The 27,280-nt window shown below is 35.8% G+C and overlaps 1 protein-coding gene across 1 annotated transcript in view; it reads left to right on the top strand.

Annotated features, from left to right (window-relative positions):
• The window catches only part of RyR (Ryanodine receptor), a 283,432-nt gene that overhangs the window by 114,740 nt on the left and 141,412 nt on the right, over positions 1–27,280 (top strand). The window contains exons 20-30 of the mRNA XM_083112077.1: positions 2,000–2,210; positions 9,913–10,121; positions 11,557–11,797; positions 12,234–12,307; positions 13,850–13,929; positions 14,629–14,716; positions 14,973–15,093; positions 20,552–20,651; positions 23,848–24,046; positions 24,800–25,024; positions 26,413–26,546. Of these exons, the coding sequence (XP_082968203.1) occupies positions 2,000–2,210; positions 9,913–10,121; positions 11,557–11,797; positions 12,234–12,307; positions 13,850–13,929; positions 14,629–14,716; positions 14,973–15,093; positions 20,552–20,651; positions 23,848–24,046; positions 24,800–25,024; positions 26,413–26,546 (1,682 nt within the window). The remainder of the gene's footprint in view (positions 1–1,999; positions 2,211–9,912; positions 10,122–11,556; positions 11,798–12,233; positions 12,308–13,849; positions 13,930–14,628; positions 14,717–14,972; positions 15,094–20,551; positions 20,652–23,847; positions 24,047–24,799; positions 25,025–26,412; positions 26,547–27,280) is intronic.

Raw genomic sequence — 27,280 nt, forward strand, 5'->3', positions numbered from 1 at the left:
TATGGAAGATAAATCATTACTCTTTTAGTACCAGCTGTATAAGTACATTGGTATGTGCCTTTAATGGTAAAAGTGTTCATAATTCTTTTGATCTAATACTTCTATAAAAAGCCTGCAATTGAGTGTAAAACTGTTATTGTTATTTTTTTTTAAATGAATATAAAGGCATAATTTATGTAGTGTGATTTCACAAATAGATTTTTGAATGCAGTTTCTCTCTCCAAAATAAACCCATTATATTCCCATGATTACATACATTTTTCAAGGATTTAAATAATATGTATGGTTCTTTTATGATCTGTTGAATATTGGTTATTGGTATCAGATTTGGTACATTTTATATCAGTAGCTTATTATTACTAGTGTAAAACACTAATGTCTAGACAGATACCTTAAATAATAATCCAAATTTTCAAACCACTTGGATTCCTTTACACTATTTATGATGCTCATGACACATGGTGTAAAGTTCAAACTCTTTTATAATAATTGTCTCATTACACAGCCTACTTATAAGCAGGAAACAGAACAAAACAAAAAAGAGCATGAAACTAAAATGCTGCAAAAGGCTATCTCACTTGTGACATCAGGATAAGAAGGAAGAATATAAGGTAAAAACTCAAAGCACTCTGTAAAACTAGACAAGAAGTGGACTGAGTAAACAGGGATCCAATATTCCTGATGTGAACTAGCCCTTTGCAGCTTTTCATTTTCATGCAGTTTTTTGTTTCAGGCAGAGGTGTTTTTTCTTGTGAAGCAGTGTCGTGTTGACCTGGACTCCAAGGTGCAACAGCTCTCTACAGGCCAGAGCAGCTTTTTTATTGGATGACGTGTGGTCAGTGCATCAAGTCCCATGACCGCTGCTTTTGGCTTCTGAGACTGGAGCCCACTGCTTGTTCTTTTCAAGTAGTTCCCCAATTATCCTCATAAGGCCAAAATTTTGGGGCTCCTACTGGGAATCGAACCCTGGACTGCTTGCACCAAAGGTGGAACTGCTAACCATTTGGCTATGGCTACGTGAGAGCCTCAGTATCTCATTAGTATTGGTTAATAATTCATATTAATCTATCTATAATTTTTATGAAGATAGAGATACATTTTATGTATTTAAAATACATTTCTAGATACTAAGTTCCTTTTTTAACCTTTTATCGGGCAACCAGTGTCTATCAGACACTGTTGCTTATATTTTTTGTCACATACTCCAAACGATACTTCCTGTGATCATGATATTTTTTGACTTTGTTTCTCTCTTTTTTCTCATTTAACAATATTTGACTTTGTTTGATAAAGAAGGCCAGGCTTAAAAGAAATATTTTCCATTTCATTTACATAAACAGGGAAGCTGTGCTGTTGGACACAGTGTACAATTGATATGTAAAGAAGTCTACTTGAATATGTATTAACAATAAGACATCACATAAAAATATTATTGACACTAAAATAAAGAAAATGAAAAATATATGAGCAAATAAAACTATTTCCTCACACTACCTTTTGCCCTAACATGTTTCATATAGTATGCTGCAAAAAATACAACATGCAATTATGATGATGATGATGATGAATACAAGAATTATGGACATAACAATGATGATGAGGTTAAATATCATGTCACTGGCTTGTTTCCATAGGGCTGAAAAATTAAAATCTCGCATTAGAAGGGCAAAATCCATTTAAAACAAAGCAGTGTCCGACAAACACTGCTTGCCCGGACATGTTACAAAAATAGCTTGCCTGGATAAGGGTTAATGGCAAAATCAATTGCAGACATGTTAAGGCAAATGAATCATTCAAGTTCTCCATGAAATATTCAGCATTTCTGTATTGGATCACTTTACAGTATCTGAAAAATTTCATATCAATCTCACTACTAAATATGAATTAATTTTATAGCATGTGCAGGAGATAATCAGAAGATTATCCAGTGGTGAAAATGCTTGCAAAAATAGGCTGTTGGTATGAGTTTTGGTAATTACTTGTGCTGTCCTTGTTTCAGTTGTCGTTTTCTTCTTGGTGGAGACCACGGTCGCTTGAAGTACCCTCCTCCGGAAGAGTTCTCCCCACTTGTGGAGAGCCTTCTTCCCACTCAGATACTCTCAATAGATCCTTGCTTCTATTTCGGCAACCTTCACAAGGGAGTTCTGGCTGGGCCGTGGCACATTGAAGATGACACAGCTTTTGTACCTGTTCCTGTTGATACTAGTAATGTAAGTACCAGCCATGTATCTTATCACACTGATGCTTAAACATAATTTAGAACTACATAATTTGTATTCATGTCCAGATATTATTAGAATAATTAAATCAAGAAGACTTAGTTGGGCAGGCCTGGTGGCACGAATGGGAGAGGAACGAGGAGTTTACAGGATTCTTGTTGGGAAACCTGATGGTAAGAGACCAGTAGGAAGGCCAAGACGAAGATGGAGGGACAACGTTGAGATGGACCTAAGGGAAATCGGTAGGGATGGAAAAGAGTATATAGAACTTGCTCAAAATAGGGAAACATGGAAGGCCTGTGTTGCTGCAGCCATGAACCTTCGGGTTTAAGAAGGCTAGAGAGTTAGTTACTTAGTTAGTTAGTAGCTCTAGGTCCCCTACTTGATTCTAAACATACATTTCACGGGCACGTTAACTTCACAACAAACGAGGCTTACAGACTTCTGGGATTTATAAAGCGTACATGCAAAGAGTTCAAAAATGTCGGAAGCTTAATGATGCTCTATAATGCTTACGTTAGAGCGAAAATTGAATACGCAAGTATAGTGTGGCACCCTCAAACCCAGCAAGATATAAACGAAATAGAACAAATTCAAAGTAAATTCTTAAGACACTTAAAGTACAAACTAGATGGTATATACCCTCAAATGGAATCCCGTGAGAACCTTCTCAGATATTTTAACCTAACAACTCTCAACAACAGACGCATTATGCATCAGCTCATTTTCCTCCACAAAATTTTAAATAATCTCATTGAAGCTCCTTTCGCCCTGTCACAGCTCGACTTCTACGTCCCCTCAAGCAAATTACGACCAAGAAGACAACTCTTCAGCCTCCGTCGTAATAGAACCAACGCTCTGACAATATCCCCAATTTGGAATATGTGTAAAACATTTAATGATACCATCAAAATTGAAAACATTGTGCACTTATTTTGCCCGACCGCAATTTTGAAAAGGAATATACTAAAATTACAATTGTATGTTTGTTAAATGTTTTCTGTATATACATACTAGATTCATCTGTGCAATATTTCAATAATGTTATCACAAAATTATTGTATAATGAACGCCATTAATGGGTAATATACCTGTTGCGTTCAATTTCTGAAATAAATAAATAAATAAACCATACATAAAATGTTCAGAGCCTTTCCTTACATTGGGTTGTTCTTCAAGTTTAGTTTTGATTATTTTCACATTAAAATTAATGAAAAATATGGGAAGGCCTTTGACTCCTCAACCTCCTTAAATACTACCATGCGTACACGACATTCAATGAAAAGGACTGGATGACGTCACCTAAAAAACCTTTGCCTTCTGAAAAAATATTATAATTTGAACGGTATGATGCAATTAATTTTCCACATTATTTACTTTGTACGTTAAATTAGTTCGGTAAAGCTTGAATTGAGGAAAAAACACTCAAAGATTCCTTTATGAAGCAGACGATCAAATATATTACTGTGGACAATACCCAAAGTGTCTGGCGGAGTCTCTACTGCTTAGATCCAAGAAGCTACCAAGATAGGTCTGAATTACTTCATGCTTACCAGTGGTCGTTGAAAGTAAATTGTGAAAAATAACAATTTATAAAACTTCAATTGCATAGAAACTACTAAGTAACCTTTTATAAACAATGCAAATCCAATGGAATAATTTTTAAAAACACAGTTTCAAAAACAGCTTTTTGTTCTTTGAAAACAATGCATGCATACTAATTCTGTGTGAGGTTTGGAGACCTGAAAGCGTCGTTCGAACAGTCGACTGCATTCTTATCAAGCAAAGAAATAGTTTTACTTTTCTTTTTTCACAAGCGGGAGAAAAATGCCACACCAATAAAGGCAATAGATCGTTTCTCGAATTCAAAAGGCTGTCGAAAAACCAGATCGATATTCGATCGTATCCCCCTCCCTTCTCTCCCCCATCAAATCCCGGACACATACTGCTTGTCACTCCCCATTGTGTTTACTCATTCAATATGAACAGATTAGCTTCGCTGCTCACGTAGTGCCAGTCGCTTCGTTGGGCTGTGGGTTTACCAAGGGGCTCCGTATCGCATCCATATTCATGGGAGATGCTGAATGGAGAATCTGGGATGTTATCTCTAAGTCGAGCGAAAACCTAAAGATAAATGCTTGCGGGAAATATTCTGTACTAAGTTATGAAAGCGGTGCGGCATCCAGCGAGCGAGGCTCCACCAACTAATCCGGCGAGGTCTAACGTAGAAAGAGAAACGCTGTTCCCTAAGCAGCAACGAAGCGAGTCTATAATATCTGAAGTTCAACCGTGTCTCTCTCACTAGGAACATCTTTATACCTATTATTAAATAATGGCGTGAATGACTTTCAAGAATATACAAGGATTCAGTTTACTGCAGAAGTATTCAGGTCAGTTCAGGTATTTGATGTATGTCATTTACCGGGTTTCCCTAAGCCGTTATATTATTCTGTGGGGTTCTTATGGGAATCAGCCAACCAATCAGGCTTAAACCTTATGAATAATAAAAACATACCGATTCAATCGAAAGTTGTTACTTAATATGATAATTAAATAATTGTGATGGCCCGTCTGATTAATTGACCTGGCACCTTATAGAGTATCCCAAACAGGAGAAGCCTACTTCCGTGGAGAAGTAGTTAGCACAGCGCGCTACCACGTTAGGAGTCCCGAGTTCGAATCCCAGTCTGGATATGGGTGTTTTTTATGAGTGTCCTTTCATCCACTTCATCATATCATCACTCATCCTCATCTTTGGAATTAGCCAAAAGTGGCAGAAGAGAAAAGCAAATCAATCAATCAAAAAACCCAACAAAAGGATTTTTCAAACTACCTCAAGGAGTTCACCTTGTTCCGTGATGGTGAATGGGTCTGAGGCAACTTGATTTTGTGCTACAGATCTGTTTAATACTTAGGGTCTCCAAGAGCAAGAGAGTGTTACGTTTCATGGATCCGCCTCTTTTATATGGGTTATGACGTCGTAATTTTCAGTCACTCAATTAGAACTTCTGGCTAAAAACTAACAATGTTTATGATGGTTAGAGCCAAGTAATCTAACGAACCAACTTATTGCGTATAGTGTTCAATCCATAGTAATCTATGCATGTGCTGTAAGAATCAAGGTGATTTCATACAGGATGGCCAGAATGGACATTCCAGAAACTCGTCCTAGATTTTATGAGGAATAATAATAGTATAATTTTAACAACTTGTTGCACTTAATTCTCCACGTTACTTTGAATTATCCTTGGAAAGCCTTAATTGTAAATAGAAGCACACAGAACTCCTATTTCGTGTATATTTATGAACGCATCCGATCTACATCACATAGAAATTCCCGATCACAAAGACCATCGACGGATTGCATCTTGATAAGAATAAGAAAATTAATTCATTTGGCATAACATTTAATATAAAATGTAAACACACACACACACACGTGAATTATTGGAAGTGGTTCGTTTGTGAAGACTAGATAAGCTATTATTTTACTGTTCTTGACGAACCAATTCAACACACTATTAATCCTGCAATGATAACACAAGATTTGTCAGCTGCTGAACTATAGCTTATATTTGTTCATTGGTTTTTACTTTTAAAAAAATCTTAACGGGTTCCGGTGGGACCACATTTTGGTAGTTAGGAACGTAAACATTGTCAAATTTAGCGTCCAATCTGCTTCGAGAACAAGTACAGCGAAAGATTCCGAACAAAAAAGAAGTAACTTATTAACTCGCCTATATGTATGCATCTTGGAGCAAAATAACCACGAAAATAGTCACAGGCCAGCGGTGGGTGGCATCGTGTGCGTGGTACTGATACTAAAAATCAACTTCTGTCGCAGAGTACCATAAAATGAAAGGATTTCTTCAGGGTTAACTCCAACACGAATTGTCCCGAGCGTACTTTTAAGCGCCTTTACAGTGTTTCCAATTGGCTCTGGGCGGGACTTTGCCTCTCGTTAAACGAAGTTGCGACAGAAACTAATCAAAACTCCAACTGCAGCTAGGAATTGAAAGTTACCGAGAGTTCTCGCGGAAAACAGAAACTGAATACGAATCCGTTTAAATGCAAAATGTGGTTGAAAACTAGTTCTATCCTGTCTAAATAGTGCCCATATATACGTTTAAGTAAAACTATGATTTTACTATTCCAAATTAGTTATGCCATGTGTCCAATGTGGAAACGGATTTGGAAGGACAGCCCAGGAAATTCTATTTCCTTCTGAAAAGTCTGTGACAAGTGACACAAACCTACAAGTTGGAGGTAATGCAGCTGAGCTCTCTAATTTAATCGACAGCTCCAAGAAGGAAATCATTTCATTTCGCGCGAAGTTTACAAGGACTACGCATTCGAAATTAGGAAATTCCTTCAAAATTCCCATGTTCTCCGAAAAGAAATTAAATATTCTTCCAGTTCCAAAATCTGTTTAATTCTCTCGCCTTTCCAGTGTAAAATCATATAACAAGCTCTAAATTATTAAACGAGAAAATTTTCATTTACATTCACACACACATGAAAAAAATACCTTCTCTCTTTTTCTGTTATTATAAGTGAGGGGGGTGTGGGGGTAAATATCTATTAGATTTCATTCAGTTATGTACACTCACGGACTCTTCTGGATTATAAGAATTTCATTGACTTTCAGTGGGATCGTTATAACCAGGAAGTGTCCGTGACTGTACAATGCAAATCTAAGGAAAGCATGTAAAATAATATAGATTGTCGAGTCTCAGAGACAGTAGAGTGGTTATACAAGGTCTGTCCCAAAAGTAATGAGACTATTTTTGGTGGGCCAGTCAAAGGAGTCAGGGATGGATCTATTGGGCAGGGCGGTTAGTGGGGGATGTCAGATAGTCTGATGTAACTCGGTTGTCTCCAAGCCGTTCCAGCATTGGGATCGCCAGCAAAGTGAGAAGCTGTTTTAGTGTCGCGTCACGGCCGAAAATGCAGCGCAGTTCGGAGCAGCTGTACGCGACAAAATTTTGCTTCAAAATCGGTAAATTCGCTACCGAAACACTTCAAATGTTAAGACAAGTCTATGGGGATGAGACTTTGTCGAAAGCACTTTGTCCAAAAACGTCCAGAACTGCCAACCATGTGACTCAGGTGACGTCTGTTTTGGACTCTGGCCGACATTTGAGTGTGTGATTAATCGCAGATAAGGTGGAACTGCAAAGTTTTACATGAAGGTGCTCGATCGCTTGAGAAAAAGAGTCGCCCGCGTCCGCCCAGAGATTGCAGACACCTGGTGTCTCCACCACGACAACGCACAATCTCACTCATTGCTACAAGTTAGGGAATTTCTGGTTAGGAAAACGCTTTCGCAACCACCGTACATCCAGTACCTGGGCCCGAACGACTTATCTTTGTTTCCGATACTCAAATTCGGCCTGAAGAGACACCGTTTTGGGACTATTGAAAGGGTCCAAGAAGCCGTGACGAGTACTCTGCAAGGCATCTCAGATCAAGACTTCCTGCACTGCTGTATGGACGCTCAAGGACCCTATTTTGAAGAATATTACGTGTATTTGAACCTAGTTTTAATTAGTCTCATTACTTTTGGAACAGGCCTTGTATATATTCCCTTCTCGCAAAGATATCATGCGCTCCATTCCGGAGGAGGGACATATGATTGTCGTATCGCAAATACTCGTCTTCGGTTATCCTCTTTGTGCATAAAGCAAAAGCATTTATACCAGAATTAAATAATTTTATGCATCCCATCATATATACCTCTCAGTGTTAGGAAAGTTACTTTTTAACTTACTTTAAAAATAACTGTAAGATACTATTACAGATATTTGAATGCAATATGTTTAAATATGAAAATATAGAGATAAGAAAATTCAAAGTACACCATTATACTTGGAAAAATTGTGTGGTGCAAAGCAATTTGCTCGTAAGAAATGTATATAATTTATAACGATTAAATTTTCTTTGTTTGAGCAAAATTATAATTATGTTCAATACTGTTACAATGTACGAGAAGTAAGTTAGTTACTCGTTACTTGAAAAAGTAACTGTTAATTCCAAACACTAATTCCTGAGAAATAAATATTTATCTACCTGTTTGGCGACGCAGGATGTACGAGAAGTCACATTATTGCGCCCTGTTTCCAGATAAACAGCCTTTGATTCCGAGGTGGGGGAGCTTTTCAGAGTTTCGCATTCAATGGAATTGAATCTAATTTCAAGTATTAACCTATGTAGCTGTAGATACCTTACAATAATAGTGATTATTTCTATAGCTCCTTCTTTTCTTCTCCCCTATTTGGTTATTAGGAGTTCACTGCCATCCTGTCCCCTCTCAACTTCCTTCCCTCTTTGTCTAGACACAATGTGCGAAATTTATTTGTGTCTCTACACCCACCCCACAACTACGCCGTGTCGGTCTCTCACTTATTTCGATTCACTTATTTCCATCACAAAGTTTCGTATCTCCTTCCCTATTCTTTTACATTGGAGTCTGAACCAGGCCAACCCTGTTTATCTTTTGCACCATATAAGTCCATACAGTTTCTTCTTCTCCATTCCAAGTCCTGAACCAATGCCGATGAGATTATCTGTACATAAAAGAGAATTAAAACAAGCTGTTGTGCTTTTTCGATAATCTTGTGATAAATTGTAGGATGTACCTAACGGCGTAAACTAATATTTTGACTTAATCGCGGCCGTGTGGAGAATTTATGGAAGTTAGTGTCATATCTCGTCGGATGGCAAAGTCTCTTTTGCTCATCAGCCAGCAAGAGAGAAACCTAATCCCTTCCCCCACGGATCGTACAAATTTCGCGGCTTTTCGCAAGGGCTACCAACATGAAGCACACGACTCCCCGGAGGCTTGCGATTAGTTTAGTTAATTAATCAGGGCTGCCAACTGATGCATATATCTTAGAGGGGGACGAGGAGGTCGTATTTCTTCTGCTCGGCTGGATAAATATCCGGTAGACGGAAACTAGCCATACGTTGTATTTACAAATAAGAGAGAAAAGTATTCATTATAAATTGGCATTCCATCTATTTCAGACTCAATTTTAATATATGTATTTTTTTAAAAAAAAGAATGGCGTAATTAGAATAGTGAAATATATCTTTTCAAAACTGGTTTCAAATAATAGTAATTGAAAGTCCTAAAAGCAGAAACCTTATTTTGAACTCATATTGAAATAACTTTAATATTTCCAGATTGTGAAAACTGAAAGTTGAATGCACAGCAAGAAACAATTCACTCATTTTTAAAAATATGTATTTCTTACTGTAATTATTTACTTTGTGACAAATTGTTTAGTATTTGTTAACTGCTTATTTTAGTAACATATGTCCTGAAGCAGAGAGTACTGTCGATCCCACTTTGGACTGTAGATACAGTCCCTGTTAGCCTCTCTGTGGATAAAGTGGACTTAAAACAATTCCCCTTCTGTTTATGCAAAGAGTACAGCAAAATCTTGACTTTACATTTTCTAAGACATGTGGCAAAGGAACTTAAAAAGCAGTCAAATGTAAACTCCAGGTTTATTTTTATAGTATATTTCTTTATTAAAAGCAGGAAGTTAATTGCATAATGCAGGAATATATAAACTTCAAGGAGATAAACTGAGGTTGCAGTGTATATTTTTCCTTCAATAACATCAATAAAATTAGTACACCTATTGCAATGCTCTTATATGTAACATATTACTAATTATTTTGGCAGGTATCTCTTCCAGCTTATGTTGAAAGCATTAGAGATAAGTTAGCCGAAAATATCCATGAGATGTGGGCCATGAACAAGATAGAGGCCGGGTGGGTGTTTGGTGAAAGACGAGATGATATTCGCAAAGTACATCCATGCCTGACACAATTTGAGAAACTGCCCCATGCAGAAAAACGTTACGACTCTCAGCTTGCTGTTCAGACACTCAAGTAAGTAATTGCATTAGGTTTGTGTGAGATGTAGCTCTTGTATATCAGTTGGTGAATGTGTCTGTGAATAGCAAAACCTATTGTTTCTTTCATCCTCCTGTACATCTTTCTGCAAAGACAGTGTGTGATTTTTGAATTAAGATTGGGCTGATATTGCTTGGATCAATACTAGTACCAATACTTGAATGCTGTAACAATTTAAAATTAATGAGAATAGTCTTTACAATATAATTGTTATTATGGCTGTTTGGACATCAACATCCAATAGGCTGTAAAGGAAATGTGAACAAATAAAAATTATTTGCGATATGCATGAATTACCTACATACAGTATGTGCCAAAGTATACAGTACTGAAATTAAAAGACGAACATTACATTGTTGCCATCTGTGAGTTTATTTATCCTGAAAGAAACACTAACATACACACTATTAGTAAGTTTAAAACTTTCTTTTCACTACTGAGAACACGAGCGGCTGGAGCTATGCCCCATCGACAAATGCACATGCACGTTTGAGGTGAGCGAGTTTCAGTACTGTATATTTTGACGCATACTGTATTAGCTACTTCTGAGTTTTCTTTGGAGTTCAGATATTTGTCCAATTGTGGGACGAGTTTCTCTATTGCTTTATTGAAGATTCTGGAAACAGAACCAGTCATGAACACCACCCATAACACTTGATTTGTGTTGAAGTGTTGATTTCATAGCCACGATGTCTTATTGGACATGGAAATCAGCAGGATGATGTCTGTTATGTAGGGTGGGTGGTCAAATACAGCAGAGAATTTTTGCTTGCAGCTGAGTGAGGGCATGTAATGTCATGAAAAAGAACAACCTGTCCTCTACCCCCATTATTATGCACATCTGTTCGTTCAGCATAAAACGTCTTGCACCACTCTGTAACATACTTGTCACATAAAATCTAGCTCATACGCAACTCTCATTTGACAAAGAATTTGAGCTGAACCATGCTTTTTTCAGCATGCAAAGAACAGATTTCTCCATGAATTTCACACGTGGTGGCTCATTTATCACAGGGCACATGTTTACAATATCACAGCTAATAAGAAAAACATAGGAATGGCAGATATTCAGTGTTACCAACCCCCCAACCTTCCTATTTTAACCTTGCTCTCTTGTTGTAACCCATTTTGGGTGGCATTTATATGTTTTAAAATCTTAGAAATACCTGAGTAAGTGCCTAGAAATGGGACTGAAACATTGAAGGAAATTTCCAAACATAATTACTTTTAAATACCTTTGTAATTATCTTATTGAGGAGTGGTGGTGGTTATATAAACATTCAACAGAGTGAATGTAATTATAATTCTGTTTCTTAAATCTAAAAGGTCTGTAAAGCCAAACTGAATACACTATATTTATGGATTACATTATGTATGGAACCAATTATTAAAAAGTATTAATTCCTTCCAGAACCATCCTTGCATTAGGATATTACATTTCCATGGACAAGCCGCCTTCCCGAATCAGATCTACGAGACTTCCAAACGAGCCATTCTTGCAGCCAAATGGGTACAAACCCGCTCCACTGGATCTAAGTGCAATTACTCTGACTCCAAAGATGGAAGAATTGGTCGACCAGCTGGCAGAGAACACTCACAACCTCTGGGCCAAGGAGCGCATCCAACAGGGATGGACCTATGGTCTGAATGAGGTAATGATGCAGTTATTAATGTATCTAATTAAATAGTGTCTGTTTTAAAAGCAATGTATAATACTGCTGATAGAAAGGTTGCCCAGATGATGGATAAATAAATATCTGATGTACAGTTTTCTAAAATTCAGATAAAATGTTCTCTAGTAATCCTATCTGATTTGATCAATTTAGCTATCACTGATGTTAAAAATATTTGTGGTGATAAAAAGTATTACAGTGGAACCTCGATTTTATGTTTTTCAGGGACCACATTGAAAAAAATGGACAAAAATTTTATAACATTTTGCTACGTTCGTACCATTGAGATTGAATGTATAATGTGGGAAAATGTAAATCAGGGTTTTCACTGTATTGTTATTAATATTTTGTTTAAGTGAGTTTTTTAAAGTGACTGTTTCCAACTGGAGGTAATGGGGCACTCCTTTGATTCCAGGATCCAGACATGAGACGCAGCCCACATCTTGTGCCTTACGGTAAAGTTGATGATGCCATTAAAAAAGCTAATAGGTATGTATTCTCTCTCTCTCTCTCTCTCTCTCTCTCTCGCTCTCGCTCTCCCTCTCCCTCTCCTCTTCCTTCAGGTCTACCTCTGTGTGGGTGGGTGAATGCATGTGTGTGTGTGTAAAAAATTTTTGGGAGCGAATGCAGAATATAGAGAATATCTCCAATTTTGTTAATATTTGGTATACTAACTAAATTTGGCCTTCTAATCATGAATCTGTTGCTAAAATGTGGGGGCCATGTCTGGAAATTGTGAAAAAAGCTGATGATAGTTGAGATTTTTTTTTAAAGCATTGTTTTACTAACAAAATTTTAACTAAGCTTGCCTAACCTAACCTAACCTAACCTTACAGGAAATAGTTTGTGGGGCTATCTGTGAATGGTTTGTGGGGCTATCCATCATTGTTTTGTGGGGCTACCTGTGCATGGTTTGTGTGGCTACCAGTTTATAATGTACTGATCAGAAGGCCAAAATTAGTTAATCTACCAAATATTAACGAAATTCAAGGTACTTTATTACCCTAACCTTACCGGAAAAAGTTTTGTGAGGATATCAGTTAAATCTTTTCCCAATGAGCACATATTGTAACAAAATATAAGTTTTGTAGCACTAGCTTCCTTACAACCATTTTTCTAGAAGAACTCTCGAACACCATTGCCAAACTTACCTCTAATCAAAGTCCGCATTCCACATGCTCTTCTACCTTGTTGTTCTCACTGACCAAGCTACAACAAATGCTCTGCAAGTAACGAAGGACCAGTGTGGCAATGCTGTAGACAGCCCAACGAATGCCGAACATCACTTGTTCATATCATCAAACATGGTTGTTATGTTTATGTATGGAGAATGATTGTGGTAATGAAGAACGTAATTTTGCAACATATATAGACGTAAGTGTACAATATTTACACGTGACCCCCAAATCTTAACTCCAGATACGTTACCAGGACTGCATATTTAGTGAGTATAAGACGTAGGAAACGAATTGGAGACATTCTATATATTATGCATTCATATCAATTGTTGTAATATTCTTATAGCAAAATTCCCAATTGAACTGGTGACTACAATGCTTAGTATTTTGAGATGAAAATGTAACTTTCAAGAATCAGTGTCCTAAATATGATAAACTGTCATGGTTCGTACTTGACAATAATTGAATCTTAATTAACAAGACACTGAAAAATTCCACAAAACATCTTTGACTTCATTCAACTCCCTGATGATATCTCTAGGTAATCCTACAAATTGGTTGGTTGCTTTATGTCAATGATGCTGCTTATTTCTTTGTACCATTATGTTAATTGTGATGATGATGCTGGAAGAAATGTGGCAAAGATGTGATAGGAAGAGCCTGTAGTCTTCATTTTGCTGGAGTGGCTGAAGGAAAACACTGACAAATGCAGCACTCGCCCAAATATGAGACGATCACTTTTACCCCTTACCTAGTTTTGTTCGACAGGTGATAAACATTTTAGAGGAAATAAAATAATACATTTCTAACAGCTCTCTTTTCATATGAATAATGCTGTTTATTTATTTTTCAGGGATACAGCCAGTGAGACAGTCCGAACATTGCTTGTGTATGGATACAATCTAGATCCACCCACAGGAGAGCCTCATGAAGGTAATATTATTGCAATATTATTACTTCCATATGAAAATATGTCCCATTTGTTCAAATGTTAGTATCATTACAATTGTAAAGGAAAACAAATTTTAAACAAGTAATTGACTGACCTCCGTGGCAGAGTGGTTAGCACAGCACACTACAATGCCAGGTGTCCCAGGTTAAAATCCCAGCCTGGGCATAAGGTATTCTTTGTGAGTGTCCCTTCATCTGTTTCATCATGTCATCACTCATCCTCATCTTTGTGATTAGCCAGAGTAGTAGAAAAGCAGACTAAAATAAATCAAATCAACAACAATTGTAAAATGCAATTTTGTCGGATAATATAGCATATCTTGCATAAGTTCTAGGATTCTTGAACACCTCATTGGAATTTTGCTGGTACTGTGCCATCAGAAAAGTATCTGGGCTAGAATTGGTGATTAATTTTTAAAAAGAAAATCACCATGTAAAATCTTGCATTGTAGGAATTGTTGACCGAGTCAGAGGTAAAATCACCATTTTCATTGATTAATAATTGAGTTTTGGAAGATGTGTGCGACATGGGAGAACAGTTGCAAGTGACACAACACAATGAATACTTAACTTGTCTTGCCAGGACATTATAGTTTGGCAATGCCTATATAATTACAATTTATGTTGATTAGTTTCTTTGTTTTTGTAACTGAATTAGTAATGCATTCATGGTATTTACAGTTCTCATCCGAGAGGCCAAAGGAAGTGGAGGTAGCTCCTTCAGGACGTACAGAATAGAGAAGACATATGCAATGACAACTGGAAAGTGGTAAGTCTGGAACAGATATGGTACATTTTTACATAGTTCATCTATTTCATGCTCTCAAAAACTGAGGAACAAACTGGCTTAATTCTTTATTTCTCTGCCAATCATTAAAGGATTTAATCTTTTCAGATTGTTCAACTGTTGTACAGCTTGATATACATGGAAAATATATTTTCCATTTACATGTAACTAATGATGTTTTGAAATTGTTTATATTTGAGTTTCAGTTTTGGTTTTAAGTCCACTAAACTCTTTCCAGGTATTTTGAATTTGAAGTCCTGACTAATGGACCAATGAGAGTAGGGTGGACAAGAGTGGATGCTAACCCAGGATGCCAGCTAGGTAGCGATGAATACTCATGGGCTTTTGATGGATACAATGTAAGTAGTTTGGTTTAGTAAGTGTAAGGTTTTGGTGGAAATGTCAAATAAAACAATAATGATCTTTTATTTTTGTTTATTTGTCTGGTTTTGTTTTTTCATGTACTTTGTATACAACACTGTTTATCTTGATAAATGATTTAGTTATTCAACTAACAATATCTACATCTTGCCTGGAATTCAAATTACAGACACTATTTTATAATTGAATTTACTTAATTTTTAATATATACATACATTAGAATACTAAAAATTTGTTTATTTATAGTTGATTTAGTTTCCTATTATTAAGAGGAATTTTCTGTAAATTTACTAAATTATGTATGTGTTCCTTGCTCTTTTGTACATAGTTTTTCTGGAATCCATATTGTCATACTTTCTGTTCTAACTCTGACTGAAGTATTGACAGAATTCTATCTTTCATAACAAAACTTCTGATTGAATAATTATACCTTCCAAATTTAATTGAAACAGACATGAATAGTACATTTTTGCATGCTCAGTGAATAATTGAATGCATAGTAGATACAGTGAATTATAATTTCATACATAGAATTTATTTAGTTTGTTCATAACCTTGCATTTTATATTCACATAATGTTGTATGTGGAAATGAAAACTTGGAGGTAGACTAACATTGATGTTGTAAGATATATGCTCATGCCTATATATGTTACACACACACATAATTTTTCAAAGCCAAAAAGATATAAACTATGTACTTTTAAGATAATGCAATATATAGCCAGCACTTAGTGAACATCAGGATGTACCTCAATTCAAAATTAATTAGATAATTCATTTTAATTAGTTGTATGTAATGAGGAAGAAAATTTAGTTAAAACTGGAAATATGGGTCTTTATATTATTCTCTTAATTTAATATTTTATAATTTTTATTAAGCAGTTCTGGGTAAATTACCGATTAGACTTGCAGGACTTTTTCTCAGAATTTGTGTATCTGAGAACTTGGCAAAGCGTTCATATATATATGAATCCATTGATTATATCAAGGTTATTAGAAGTATAGGTTGGGCCAATCCGTTGTTTACTCGTAATGACGAAACGACGGTAAGAGGTGAATTTATCCATGAAATGAATTCCAAATCTATGCGCTAGTGTTGCACTATGCAGATAGGAAACCATGCCAGAAACTGAACACACGAAATCGAGTACACTAATGAGCATTTCCACCCATTTACATTTTGTGGCTTCAGACAAATTGAAAATAAATATAGATAGGTATTTATTGTTATGCGGGAAATAATATTTTTGATCGGAACGGGAATTTTTTTTAAATCCCGACATTCGGGACGGGAAATATTCGCAATTTCTCGACTAGTCGGGAAATCTCAAATTCTCATTTTCACCTTAAGTGATTTTCTTTGCATTTCTGGAATGAAAACTAACAATTTCCGATAAGTTCCAGACACTTGCAATGTAGAAAACGTCAAGAATTAATACCGTTTTAAAATGACCATTCGGTATTTCCCGACTGCTCGGGATCCAGAAATTTAGGGAAGTCATTTGCTGAAGTCGTGATAGGGACAGAATTTTTCTTTCCTATCCCGGTCCTGACTTTCCGAGATACCGCACACCACTTGTTATTATTATTTATTTTAGTTCAGCACAAGATACATTTTCCAAGTACGTTGAACATAATATATACGTTATGTACGTTTTTCAAAAGGATTCTTCGGTCACCGAGCTTTGGATTCGTGTGGAAACGCTAACGTGAATCATGCTAATGCTAGAATCTGCAGTGCGCATTTCTGCCCAGAAGATTATGTACGTAATCTGAAAAGTCAACTTTTAGGTTTACATCGAAGAAAGATCCTTAAGCAAGAAAAACTTCGACTCCTTATTATGAGCAGGAATGTAGGGATTATAATCCTGGTAAATACTTCGCCTACCATTTCTTTACCATTGGTGTACAATTCTCTCTCGCTTTTTCCCTACATATTCACATAAAGCAATAAAAATACAAACTGTTAACTTTTCATTCCATTTTGGTTATTTATTAAACGGTACGTCTTTGTATTTTTATTTGATAAATTTACTTTGCTCTTCCGGCCATTTAAGTCAATTGAGATTATGAAGAAGTGATAAAATAGATGAATGGTCAATCCCAGTTCCCCTTACTTACAAGAGCGACCACAAGAAAAAGAACCTTCCTCCTCTTCCGTTTAACTCGGACTATAAGAGAGCATGCTCCACTCTCCCCCTCCCCTCCACACTGGAGTACGGTGCACAGGAGTCGCGAGTCTGCGCAGGTTTCTTTGCTTGTGGTTCCACTATACATTGTGGTTGCTACTAGTTAGTTCATTGACCTAAGTTCTTGGAAACCTTGGTTCCATCATGGACGTCACATACGAATGATAAATCGCATTTTGGAGTCACTATTCATTTATTTATACATGACGTCACGTAACTGCAAGAAGAAGCACCAGTAAAGATAATCGCCACCAGAGTTCCAGTTACAAGCTAACTGTACATTGAAAAACAGAAATTTTCACTAACTTCCAGTACGTGCTAACATGAACCTTAACTGAACATTGAAAAAACGGCCCTAAACAAAAAAAAAAAAAACTCAAATAATGAATTCGACAATGTAAATCATTTGATGAAGTGAACTAATTCTGAGTGGACTAATCGCAAAGGACATAATCAGCTCAGATCCTATTACTTCTTCATGGTATGTGACGTAAAGTTCCCGCCCAACCGTTTGACGGTGTTAGTGGTTATCGCATCTCCTTTTCCATAGCCTGTAGTACACAACCTCATCTAGACATTGTTCTTGTTCTGGTGTTTAATATCTGCATACTGCAACATTGTCGTTTTGTCATTTCACGTGACTTCACATTGAAGTGATGCATTCACTTGGCCGGTCACACGTCATCGCACGCAAAAACTTCAACCGTTACCATGGTTTTGGGCCAGGGCTGGATTATATGTCATAGTTCATATATTTCTTGCAGCTCTTCGTAACATAGAGTAAAAGAATCAAGTAATCTGAATTTGGCAGCTTTTACCCATTCTTTGTGATGACATCAGCATGTGTCTACATTTGAAATAATTGTCAGTTTTTGTAATTTTGAAATGTAGCAGCTGGAATATAATGGATGTCAAATAATAAACTGTTTGCCAGCTATCAATATGTCTGCATTGTGTTGTGGAATGATATGCCATAGAGAGAATGAAGATGTTCTGTGCCCAACAATTCCATATTATTAAGTCTGGAGATACAGTGTTCATCTAAAAATGCATGTCAAAGCAAGAGTTTCATTTGCTTGTGAAAACATTCTTGCACTGTAAATATTATCTGATTGTGACTTTTGGCCCATGCTGAAAACAAAGTGATACATGTAATGCCGGCATCGGCAATAAATATTTTGTTGTGTTTTGTTTCAGTTATTTAGAGCACAGTTGTATGATGCTAACCTATAGTTCCACTTTTTTTTTTGTCATAGATCATCTTGTAAGAATTTTATGGCATATATTTTCAGAGCATCACACAATATTAATTAATAGATGGCACACACTTTTCTTCTTTAAAATTTCTTGTACATTGCCAGCTCAAAATCATTAGCCAAAATTTTATGTGAATCAGCGAGTTACATTACTGTGGAGCATTTATTGCAAGCAAGTAGTACTATTAACTTTATCCTAAATTGATATGAAGTGCTGCAGCATTATTTTTTAGTCTTTTGAAGAGCTTATCTGTACGTACTACTACAATTTTCTTATTTTCTCACTGCATGAAATGTACCATAGGTGTGCAAGGTTCATCATGATGTTTATGATCCATTTGGCAGAAGGTATCAAGTAGGGGATGTTGTTGGCTGCATGCTTGACTTACATGATAGAACAATAAGTAAGTAAGGTCATTTCGTGTAGCTGTATATTCTCTCCATGTCTCTTTCTGTGGACTGGCCCTTATCTATGTTGGTATATGCTTGCGTGTTGCTTCCTTCTGTAGTTCACCCTATGAATGCGGAGTTGTATGTCAGCGTTCATTTTTACAGCATCTAAAAAGATGACCAGTTGCATTCTCTTGTGGAAGAGGCTGTTACAAATTTATGAAGATGCACATGAAACTAAATCAACCTGTAAACAAGTTTCATCCTGAACAGTGTAATCCACCATGCAAGATTGCATAGTTTTTAAATATGATGTCACAAAATTTCATCTTCTTGTGGGTATGGTATTGAAAGTTGGATTCATAACCAGTTCATTGAGTCCCATTGACACTGTTACCTGTATTCTTGCCTGGAGCTTGCTATTTTTTCTAGTAGCTATCCGATTGTTCTCAACACCAAAATCACAAGCATAGTATAATGCAAAACCAGTACTGTTCACCTATTTTCAGATATTGTTCTTGGTTTCATTTGCTCCCTTGAAATTTTAATTTATGGCACCATTCTACATGTGAGACCATGGGATACACTGTAAGAAACCATATTGCTATAGAAAACACATTTGAGACATTACCATGAACATCCAGAAGGAGAGTTAGGGGGCTGTATCAGCCTAAAATTATACATTTCATACATAATTTCATTTCAATCACATTCATTTGTTGTAAATATTGTAAAGTACTGATGATTATAAGTAAGGCAATTACTAGCATGCAATGTTATTGGACATTTTTCATTGCCTAGTGCTTGAATCTGTACTTAATATAATACTAGTTTCGAGAGAACCTCTTCCCTCATCTTCAGGTGACAAATTTAGTAGTTGGTTAGCACACTGGATTTTTAGTAAATTGCAGGTTTGTCATAGGTTCAACATCCACCACTATCAAAAAATAAAAAAAATATATTTGTTCAACTGGAGAGGAGAGAAGATGTGCTTCTCGAAATGTGGTGTTGGAATAAGAATGAGTTTAAACACTAGGCAATTTATAATGACCAGTTAACATTGCATGCTAATACAGAACCATTGTCACTAACATTCAGAGAATTATAAGACAATTGCCGATTGTCGCAGGAACGTGAAAGTGTGTTTTTGGAGCAGGCAGTACTGTTTTGTGAGGGAACAGCATCTTGATTGCCCCATCCCTGAAAAAAACAAATCCAAACATCCATGGACACTACTGGCAGCTTACCACAATTGTTAGCCATCATAAACTATCAACTTCTTTCTCTGCATTTCCACTTTTAAGTGAGTATTTAGAAGAGAAAACCACCCTCGTTGTCTTCAAATATTCAGTCCTTAATTCTGTTGAAAATGTGCAACAATTTGAAACACACAATCTGCATTCATAGGGGAGAACTCAGCTTGCTTCTATCATTATATGTAATATCTAACTTCAATCCTGTGGGTGTATTTGTGTGTGTGTGTTAGGTGATATATTTAAAAAATAATAATAAAACACACAAATGCACTGTATCCCTGCAGTAACGTTCTTGTCTTTATGCCTTTTACACATTTCGCCTTCTGTTTCTTTTAATTTTAAGGAAGAGAAACATTTTTCGGGGGCAGCTGAAACTTTTGGCAAACAGTGGCAAGTTGGAGATGTTGTAGGAGTTTTCCTCGATCTGATAGATCGAACAATCAGTAAGTCCTGAAATTGGTACAAGGGTCTACTATCACATAGATGAGCATGTTTTCGTTTGATAGCTAATGTATAGTAGGACTGAAAATGAGATAGTTGATGGTGTAGAATTTAGTTGCTAGGATAGAAAACATGTTAGAAGCCAAAAACTAGAAACACACCTACCAAATCACTAAGATACTTTAACTGCTTATCCAAATGCATGTCTAATGTGAATTAGTGAGAACAATAGAAATAGTTTTCTCATGCATACGAGGTTAAAAATTTTGCATGGAAATGATTGTTTACTCTTAAAGAATATAGAAACAAGTATTTTATTATAACAATCTCACAGAATGCAATCGTTACATGTTAATATTCATAACTTCAGCAAATGAATGACAGATATTTACAATTCTTAGTAAAAAAAATATGTAATTATGAGAGTCAAAATATTGCACAAAAAATAACATTGGATTATAGGCATGTATGCAAAATTTTGAATGCATTTTACAAGCAATAAGTATTAGGTGCTGCTAAAATAATTGCAAGCACTTAATGTATAGATTTCTCCCATATTCTATCCTTTGACATGATATCACACTAATATTTATACCCTTGAAACTCTTCCCACATTTAACAAACATTTTAGCACTTTATTATGGTCATTATTGAGATTGAGAATTTGCTACATTTATGCACACCACTAATTTTAATGATAACCTGTATTGGGAAAAAAAATCATTATTTTTGTACATAAGTATTATGAACAGCTCCTGTTTTAACAACCTTTATATTGTATTGTATAAAAGCTATTATAATACCTATCCTGCCTTGTCTTTTGTTCTTAGTCTGGAGTTGTAAATTGTGATTCTTGTGAATTTTATTTCTGAATTTGCCAGAACACGTGCACAGGGGAACACTTTACCTTTTTACCTTTTTTATTTGCCAGAACACGTGTACCATTTTTTCATCATTCAGTACACATTTATAAGTTTCAATCTATTGTTGCTTTTATAAAGCCAATTTTTTCTACTTCAAATATACTACACACTACAAGCATATACAGTTCTAGGGTAGAACTGATTAATTAGTGATCTATCAGGATGAGCCCAAAACACACATTAGTGTTTATTTATCAGTTAAAGGGCTCATAATTTTACTAGGGTTAATCAATACCAATATATCATTATCAGAAAGTATTGGTTCCAGTTTATTCACCAATACCGCCAATACTTTTCCAGAGTTTGGGAATCTCACAGGGTTCAGGACAATGATGCACAACACTTTTGCAGTGTCTAAATATCTTGCAAATTATGGAAAAAATGCATAACTTTCATTATTTTGACAATGGCATTGCATGGAGAAAAAGATTTTGTGATTAAATAATTATCTTATGTAAAATTATGAATATTTTAAAACACTAGTGGATAAACATGGTATAGTTCCAATTATAATTTTAAAGTTATAAATATTTTAAACTACTTTAAATTGTTTAAATTTCCAGTATTAGCATCAGTATCAGTGGGATCAGTAAAACTATTGTCATTGGTGTCAGGTCAAAGTGGCATCAGCTATACTTTAAATTACACTGATTCCTTATTTCAATCTATAATTAAAAACAATTCTTCTATTTTGTTATTTTTCTTGGTCATTTACCCTGTTTTTTTATATAAAATTATATACCAGCTCGGTGGCTGAGTTGTCAGATTTAGAACTTGTCACCAGAGTCTCCAGGTTTGAGTCCCCCCTGGGTATGGGTGTTGTTTGTTATTGTCCCTTCATCAATTTCTTCTAATCATCACTCTTTCTCATCATTGCAATTAGTCAAAAGTTGCAGAACAGTGATGCTAAATAATAAAAATACAAAAAACAAATGCTAATGATAAAATAATACAATAAATTTTATTTTTTTGGCAATATTAGTTCTACACTCTGCTGCAAAAAAGAATTACCCCCTAGTGATAAAATCTAATATTTTCTTTCAAGCAGTATGTTTTATTTTTTTTTGTAATTATTTTGACAGTTGTACATACTGTATGTAATTTTAACATTTTCTGAGATTTTACTTACTCTAACAATGAAGGTAATAATAAAGAAATCAACAAAGAAAGCTCTTAGTTAATTAAATTGTTAAGCTTTATGGCCTTTCACTATTGTTTAGTTTCCTTCTAAATATGAACTTACTTTCTATTGTTTCAAGTACATTTACGGCAGTTTGGGGGCATCCATTTTACGTTATTCTAAAACAATGAAGCTAGCTCTTCCATTGTTGGCACCTTTTAACAATGGATTTTCACACTTTATCTAAATTTATTCTCCTTCAGAGTCTCAACTTTCTGCATTGTTTGAAGTATGTTGAAACCAGTTTGGGAGCATCCATCTTTACATGTTCTCCAACAATGAATCTTGCTCCCCCATTGTTGGCACCTTATAACAATGGATTTTCACAATTTATCCAAATTTATTGAACTTCCTAATCGCAACTTTCTGCACTGTTTCATCCATGTTTACGGCAGTTTTGGGACATCCATCTTTACTTATTCTCCAACAATGAGGCTTGCTCGACCATTGTTGGCACCTTTTAATAATGGATTTTCAACAAGTAAAGATTGATGCTCCCAAACTGGATTCAACATACTTCAAAAAATGCAGAAAGTCGAGATTCAGAAGGAGGATAAATTTGGATAAAGTGTGAAAATCCATTGTTAAAAGGTGCCAACAATTCATTGTTTTAGAATAAGTAAAGATGGATGCCCCCAAACTGGTGTAAACGTACTTGAAACAATAGAAAGAAAGTTGATATTTTGAAGGAAACTAAATTGGCATAAAGGATAAAAATACTTAGTGAAACTGTTCCAACAGTGCAAGAAAATTATTACGCTTTATTACTAGGAGGCGATTCTTTTTTGCCGCGGAGCGTAGTTTCTCAGAACTTTCTTAGGTTGACACTACCAAGATTTACACACCCTTATTCAGCGTTTGCTATTTTATAAGACACTGACAGATGGCTGGATGTTGGTATTGGAAACCATTTCATATCTGCAACTTTTTTGCGAAACATCTTACAGAGAAGTTTCACATATCCCATGCCTTATAGAAACTATTTGGTGTTAATATTCATTCACAATTAAGAGAACTGTATGACAGTTTTTTTACATTCCTTGCATCTTTTCACTGTTCAAAGCCTTTTTAATAACATGAATATGTACTTCACAGGCTTCTCTCTGAATGGTGAGCTTCTGATGGATGCTTTGGGTGGTGAAACATCCTTTGCAGATGTACAAGGAGAGGCCTTCGTTCCTGCATGTACTCTGGGTGTAGGGCAAAGAGCGAAGTTTACGTATGGACAGGATGTAAATACACTGAAGTTCTTCACCACTTGTGGCTTGCAAGAAGGATATGAGCCTTTCTGCGTGTAAGTAGAAGATATTACTTTCTGATTATAGTTACAATTACAATAAACTCAGATTGGATAGTTGTACCCTGTTTTTTGTAAACATGTACCCCAAATGTATCTTATCTAAAGCCCAATCAACATATAACCTCCATATTGGTATGTATTGATATTAAGAGTATATAAGGAAGAGTTTAGTATGCTATATTAATAATGGATTTCTTGATTCTGAAGCACAAAATTATGCTTATGTGCCAGGTAACACTTTCCAGAGCCTTAGTAGCGTGTAAGTTATGCAAAAATCCAGAAGTGTTAATAAAGAATTATTTATTTTAATACTACAATAACTTGAATGTGTAAATATTTTACAACAAAATTTGTATAAACATTGTAAATTTGCAATGTAATATTTGAGTTCAATATTAATAGCAATTGCAGAAATGCCTAAATATAAATACTGGTAGAAAAACAAGCTATTTTATGTACACTCTTCTTCCATAAAGTGAAACATTCTATAAGGTTTGACTGGCAAAGTATGTGCCACTTTTTCTGAACAAGAGTGTACAATAACAACACCAAAATTTAATTTGCAACACCAAATTTGAACCTGAGATGATGTTAGCTTTTGTATGAAATTTGTAATATTTTGCTCTCAACAAAAGTGCAGCTCTTGCTAGGGAAACCATCAAATACCCTGAGCAACCTTAATTTTTGTTGGCTAGCATTTTGTAAACCTATTCATGATTTGCGTTTCACATTCTGTTCTTCCAACAGGAACATGTATAGGAATGTTACGTACTGGTACACAAAGGATCAGCCAATATTTGAGAACACGGATGAGATCCCAGATGGCAAGATAGATGTCACCAGGATCCCTGCTGGATCAGACAGCCCACCTTGCCTTAAAATCAGCCACAACACATTTGAGACCATGGAGAAGGCCAACTGGGAATTCTTGAGGCTCTCTCTGCCTGTGTCTTTCCAGCCATCGTTTATTGAGTAAGTTTCTTTTTTTAAACCTCACCTGTTGTGATCTTGTGTGTTGTAGTTTATGGCTTGAACACAATAAAATCTAAAATTATACCCTGGCCATGCTATCTCCCGGCCCCCATTCATAGTGCAGAACAGTTATTTTTGACAAGATCCTGTTTTCCTGCTGCTGCTTCAGGGAGGAGGGATTATAAGGTTGCCACTTGTTGCCAATTGGCTGTTTGACAGGAAGTTTTTCCTAAGTAAATGTGGCAACAGCAGGTCACTACCACAAAGGTGTTCTCAACATAGGGAGTTATCTTGGCTGGACTCTGTCATATTTTATCTTCCCTTAAACATGGTGTTTAGAAGGGTGAAGATTATCAAGGAAGGAGCTCTCTCATTTGACAGACTTCCATAAATTGATGAGGTCAGAGATAAGCTTTGCAGTTCGGTTGATTGTTGTTAGGTACATGTGACCTATTTAATTTAATTATTCTTCCCCCTCCAAAATAACTCCCTTGCACCTGACAGCATTCTGGAACCATCTGACTACTAAAAAATCTCCAGTGGTCAGCACCAGAAGCTTCTTCCAGCCCTGGCAGTGGTTAGAATAGTAACCTGCAATGGAATAATAAAAGTAAATATGTTGTCTATCTATCATACATAAAATACAAAAGACCCAGGTTCAATACCTGAATGAGTCATAGTGTTCATTACCATTTTAATGATTTATTACTCTAATTTATACTAAGGTTGATCGTACTGGATAGCCTATGAACAGTTGACACATTTAAAATCAAATAAAATATTCATCTTATGCAGCAAAATTCCATGGAAAGGCTTGTAGGGGTCAGACAGCCATTGAGAAGCTATGGAAGAGAATGGATGTATAGTGAGCAGCACTTGAACAGAAATCTTGTAGCTGAATCACAAAGTGTTATGATGACGCAAATAAAATTTTGAAACCAGCCACCATAGCACATTTGTTAGCACAGCATTCCATGATGCCAGGGGTCCTTGGTTCGAATCCCAGCCTGGGCATGGATGTTCTTTGTGAGTGTCCCTTCATCTGGTGCCAAAAGTGAAGTAAAATAAGCCAAATCAATCTGAAATTTTGACCTGTATTCAGATCTGATGGGTCTCACCAAGATATACACTTTCTTCAGTTATGTAGGAAGTTTGAGGAAGATTTGTGTTCAGTGTGCAGTGGAATTCATGAAGACTTGACCACCAAGTCATACTCATCTTGAAGATATTGTTCATCATAATAGATCAGACTGAACATGTACTGTAGTAGACCAACTTGCGTTCATTGTGAAATAAAGTTTTTCAAAACTTAAATATGTTGCTGTTCATGGCCAAACTGTGGACTTATAAAGTGTCAAATGATGATATATTACATTTCCTCTTTGCAGTGAAAATGAAAAAATGCGGCGATGGCAAGAGATCAAGATTCGTCAGCACAGACTACGGGTGGAAGCAGAGCAGGTGTCTCCTGCCCACTTGGAACACATCATGAAGTCTGGGTTTACAATGAGTGACATCAAAGGTACTCTTCTTTACATCTATTTGCATTAACTCTCTCTTGGAGCATTAAAATGATTGATCTTTTCATAAAATAATAATGTGTAGGACTTTATAATTTGCATATTTGGTTTTATTGGCGTACAACCAATTTTTTTTACAAGTCTGAAAAATCAGATTTTTGTTCTTCAGTCTGAAGTACAGGTGTCTTATATAATCACAATATAAATGTTATTACAATTAATAAACAATTTATTTACATATTTTGCATTAGTATCCATCAGCGCCTGAAGTGGAAAATGGTAGCTGGGTGGATGTTTGATCGAACCTTGGTGTTAGCTGGATGATACTCTCATGGTTTAACATGGTGACAACGAGACAACTGGGGGATGTATTCGAAAATTTTGCTAGCTGGGGTGATAACATCCCCCTGCATTCCCCCTCACTTCAAGCACTGGTACAAGCCATAAGCAGGATATGTTGAAATTTAGAGGCAAGAATTATGGGAGGCTAATAAAGGTTTCTAAATTTGTGTCTTTTCATTTCTGATGTGCCGCTGGTGCACTGCATTTTATTACAGAACTGTATGTGTGTTCAATATCAAACTATTATTTTACCTATCAAAGTGGCAATTTTTAACCATATCCAATAAAAATTATCTTTCCTTTACTTTGCATTGAATTGTGATGCTGTAGTGAATTTTCTTGATTTCATACAAAATAATATTTTCACTTCATGATCTCATTCTATGATTTAAGG

Source organism: Lepisma saccharinum, chromosome 25, assembly GCF_977018435.1.
Source record: "Lepisma saccharinum chromosome 25, izLepSacc3.1, whole genome shotgun sequence".
Classification (NCBI taxonomy): Eukaryota; Metazoa; Arthropoda; class Insecta; order Zygentoma; family Lepismatidae; genus Lepisma; species Lepisma saccharinum.